This window comes from Rana temporaria, chromosome 8 (genome assembly GCF_905171775.1).
Source record: "Rana temporaria chromosome 8, aRanTem1.1, whole genome shotgun sequence".
NCBI lineage: Eukaryota > Metazoa > Chordata > Amphibia > Anura > Ranidae > Rana > Rana temporaria.
Genome location: NC_053496.1, coordinates 68,877,469 through 68,882,488, shown reverse-complemented (window position 1 = coordinate 68,882,488; position 5,020 = coordinate 68,877,469). Strand labels below are relative to the sequence as shown.

The 5,020-nt window shown below is 36.5% G+C and overlaps 1 protein-coding gene across 1 annotated transcript; it reads left to right on the top strand.

The window, feature by feature from the left end:
- Positions 1 to 2,835: 2,835 nt before the first annotated feature.
- On the top strand, positions 2,836 to 3,774 carry LOC120910413 (taste receptor type 2 member 40-like). The gene has a single exon (XM_040322169.1). It carries the CDS (start codon positions 2,836 to 2,838, stop codon positions 3,772 to 3,774), a length of 939 nt encoding a protein of 312 aa, XP_040178103.1.
- The last annotated feature ends 1,246 nt before the right edge of the window (positions 3,775 to 5,020 follow it).

Genomic DNA, 5,020 nt, shown 5'->3' with positions numbered 1-5,020 from the left:
AAATTTCAGTTTGCAAAGGATACCCCATTACACGGAAGGAAATAAAAAAAATGCTTGTACATGATCAGATGATGGGAGTCAGCAGAACTTAACTATGTTCTGAGGAAAATTCTATTGCAAAGTCAAATTTCTATTGCAAAGTGAACAGTTTTTAGTAAATCAAACCCACTGTCCTACAGCCAACTGCAACACATGCTTTTAGGGATGCTTTCAATTTTTATATGTTCTCCAAAAGTCAATCACAACAAGAATTTTTATGCAGGAATGCCAATCAATGCAAATCAACAACATTACTCCAAATATGCAGATTGTTAACTGGAACACAGATCTAGCAAACTATGGGTTCAATTTATTAAAATTAGAGAGTCCAAAATCTGGTGCAGCTCTGCATAGAAACCAATCAGCTTTCAGGTTTTTTGTCAAAGCTTAATTGAACAAGTTAGTTAGAAGTTGATTGACTACCATGCACAGCTGCACCAGACACAGTAATGCGAGAGGAGGGGGGCGAGAACGACACTCCACACCAGGAAGAAAGCCTTGCATTACTGTGTGGAGTTACAGACAGAAGAACAGGAAGTGAGGATTTCTCAGAAGAAATAAGGACATTTAAAATCAAAATCGATGGATGAGGTAAGTGAAGGAGGACTGCACTAAGGTAAAGGAAGCTATTTAGGGAAAACATGTTTTACCTTTACAACCCCTTTAATCAGAATATATTTCATATATAAGACATTTCATAAAGCTCAGCTCTCGCATCTAGAAATAAAACTTCCACTATACAGATTACACAAAACAAACTCCCCTACAATAAAAGTATACTTGCATATTGCATCTCAATTATGCAATGTGTTATACAACCATTATTAACAGAAACTGACAATATATTATGCCACTCAAACAAAAGGTAATATGAAAATCTCATTGTTTGTTAATGTCAAGTGCAAACAAGAAATTGATAAATAGATTCTAGCTATTTGCACATATTTTTATATATTAGTGTATGCTAGAGAGCACAACAATTTGAACCTTTAGCATTTCCTCTGGAATTATACTCATCACAGTTTTCTTTGTTCCCAGACACTATGGGGTTTATTTACTAAAGGCATATCCACTTTGCACTACAAGTGCATTGCAAGTGCACTTGGAAGTGTAGTCACTGTAGATCTGAAGGGGACATGCAAGGAAAATAAAAAGCAACATTTTTGCTTCCCCTCATTTCAGAACTTACCCTCAGATCTAAAGTGATCCACAATGACTGCACTCACAAGTGCATTGTAGTGCAAAGTGGATTTGCCTTTAGTAAATAAACCCCTATAAGTACAAAGCAAATTAGAAAATACAAATGTTCTCAATTTACATCACTGTTTTAACTATTATATAAAATGCAGTATAATATACCAGATTATATTTTTTTATGTAACTTTAGAAACAATACAAATGGTAACTGGCTCAAACAGGAACATCTTGATCTTTTTACATTCACTTTATAGATTTGATAAACATCAGAAAACTCTGCCCAGTTGACCTTATCATTAGCTGAACTGTTCTTATTAACATCTTCCTCCAAGAACCAATAGTAATGAATCAGATATGTGCCTTATGCTGGCCATAGACTGAGTAAATGTTTAATGGTTCCTGATAACCCAAACAATGGGAGGCCCTGTCGCACCCTCCTACCCAACAATCTGAAATTTGAAGGAGCTGGGTGGAAAATTGTTGGCTGAACAGCAGCTGCATCCAACCAAATATAGCTACATTTTGGTTATTCTGAAAGCCATGGGTCACGGCTGTCAGAATACAATATCTAGCAGGGGAGATTCCTGCATCCATGCTGCCAAATTCTCAGCCGCTTGTGTTTTTGGTTGTGAAACAACCCCAAAGTTGGTGGAAAATCAAAAAGTTATAAACAATAAGTTTATTAAAAAGACTAATGTGAAAGGTGCAGTAAAGCCAACCAGTATGTAATATGCTAATAAAAGATTACTGAAACATCAATTCTGACTGGTTATATTTAACATCATTTTAACTGGGTCAAAATGAAAAGGTTTGGAGTCCTTACCTTTTTAAATACAAATGTATGTTATTATCTATGGCTTTAGCTGTGATTGATGAGTACCAATATTTTAGACCATGGGTGCTCAACCTCAGCTGTTGCGGAACTACAATTCCAATCATGTATCTGCCTTTGGGAGTCAAGCTTGTAAATGTCAGCGGCTTGCAATGCCTCATGGGACTTGTAGTTCCGCAACAGCTGGAGGGCCACAGGTTGAGCAGCCATGTTTTAGACTGTCCAAAAATATCTCTCTCTATTGGATGAGTTTGACTGAATAGACTTGCAATGCAGGGCTCTGGTTTGAACACCATGTAAATCTGTCACTGGTCCTTATACTGCACACAAATTCTCTGTCAAGGAGATCATGCAATGTGGTTGAAACACATAGTAATCTCAAACCACATAATTTGACAAAAAGACATAGGAATAAACAATTGACAGGTGTTGTACTGACTTGCAAATACATTCTTCTTGATATACTCTCCTCTAATATGCAATGTGAAGCCTGAGATTTTGCTTAACTGAAGCAGAGGTGAAAAATTATACAGCCTTTAAGACTACAATCACCCATACATACATTACCTCATAAATCTATGAAATCTGCTTTTATAACAACAGACATCTGCAAATCAATACCTTAAAAGAACTTTTGATGACTTGTTTGGCATAAAGGACTAGCAAACCTGTTTAAGTGCTTTGGATATATTATTCTTAGAATAACAAACCAGACTCTAATTAGAGAAATATTTTACTAAGAATCCTGAAGCAAAACTATCATCATCATGGATAGCGTATACATTGCAGATATAGCTATCCATAGTATACTTCTTGTAACTGGCATATCTGGAAATATCTTCGTCTTAATCGTTCACTTTCTGGAGTGGCTAAAAACTCGTGAGCATAATCCTTGTAATCTCATTCTTAATGCCATTGGGATTTCTAACATATGTCTGCAAATAGCCAATGACATGGTAGAGATTTCATATTGTATATCACCAGATGTCTACAATGAAGACTGGGTAAATAATTTAGCGACAGCTCTTTTAGCATCTCTGTCGTTGTCCAGTCTCTGGTGCTCCACCTGCCTCTGTTTATACTATTGTGTGAAGATCGTCAACCTCAATGGACTTTTGTTTTATAAAATCAAAGCAAATCTTCCTGTTGTGGTACCTTGGGTACTTGTGTTCTCAGTTGTTCTGTCTTGGTCAGTTGGAATGCCAGGCTTATGGGATCTGTACACAAGCTATTCCTTTACAGCCATAAACATTACAGGGAATGTGACATTAGAAGAATCATTTTACCCCTATGAGAGTAAATGTAATTGTATATTTTACTTATACGTTTTAGATGCTTCTTTGGCATTCGTAATAATCATCTTGGCAGGTGGGACCATCATCACCTCTCTGTGTAAGCACATGTCAAGGATGAGGCAAAACAATGAAGGACTTGGTCATCCTAGAATCAGGACTCACTTATCAGCTGCTAAAACAGTGACTGCTCTCCTGATACTTTATTTAATTTTCTATGGAGCATTTAGTTTGATAAACAACCCAGCATATGTCCTGGATGAAGTAACAGCAATAATATGTTTCGTTGTTATGTCCACTTTTCCAACAGTAAATACGATTATTCTAATCATGGGAAACAGAAAACTGTTGAATGCTCTGAAGCAGATATTGGGTATGAAATCTAGTGTCATCAATACTGTAACTACTTACTAATGTATATGAGTGTGTGTGTAGTACTGGACTTATGCCGCGTACACACGATAATTTTTCGGCATAAAAAAAACGTTGTTTTTAAAAAAATGTCATTTAAAATGATCGTGTGTGGGCTTCACATCATTTTTCGGGTTCTGAAAAATAACAAAAATTTATTTTGAACGTCGTTAAAAACCTGCGCATGCTCAAAAGCAAGTTAGGAGACGGGAGTGCTCAGTTTGGTAAAACTATCATTCATAATGGAGTAAGCACATTCATCACGCTGTACCAGACAGAAAAGCGCAAATCGTCTTTTACTAACACGGAATCAGCTAAAGCAGCCCAAAGGCGAATGGAACTTCCCCTTTATAGTGCCGTCGTACGTGTTGTACGTCACCGCACTTTGCTAGAGCATTTTTTTAAAATGATGGTGTGTGGGCAACGTCGTTTTAATGATGAAGTTGGAAAAACTTTGTTTTTTTTAATGTCGAAATATGATCGTGTGTACGCGGCATTAGACCTTGGGGGCCCAGAGCACTTCAAGTTGGGGGCCCCTTCACATAGAAATTTAATTATATGACAAATGAAAAAAATAACTGAAGTGACTGACAAATAGCATTTGTTTAGAAAAACAATGTTAGGTTCCAAAGAAGACACATGACTGATTTTCTTTTTTCAATTTTATTGATTGGAAGAATACACATTACTCAGGTAATTAGAACTGGCAAGTCATACATCACAGTTATGCATCACACTACAATATTTTTAAAGTCTTTCTTCCTGCACTTATCATCTGCAAAATCTTTAATTAACTTATCAAACTGTATCATCTTGAGGACTTGCGACAGCCGGTTGGCACAAAACACTAAGAGGGGCATTTACTATAGTGCTGCATGCTAATTAGCAATAATTAGCGATGAAATGCCGCAATCACGGTAATTAGTGCTAAAACAGAATTCACTATAGCGCTGGTGCAAAAATACTCCTAAAATAAAATTTACTACCAGAACACAGAGAGTGCCCAAACACTCTTGTAAGGCCCCGGAGAAGTTTTTCCAGTACCCAATAAAGGGCACGTCTTTTTCAAGTTACTGGAGTGCGGCTGTCCATATCCTTGTCGTTTTTTGCCCGGAGAAGTGCACATGGAAATCATGTTTAGAGCATGATATGATTGCCTAAATAGTACTGAAATATGTGGTATATTTTTTAAAGATAATCTGCTTTTGAAGTGTGTGAAAAAGTGATTTTTAAACTAAAATATCTTTGA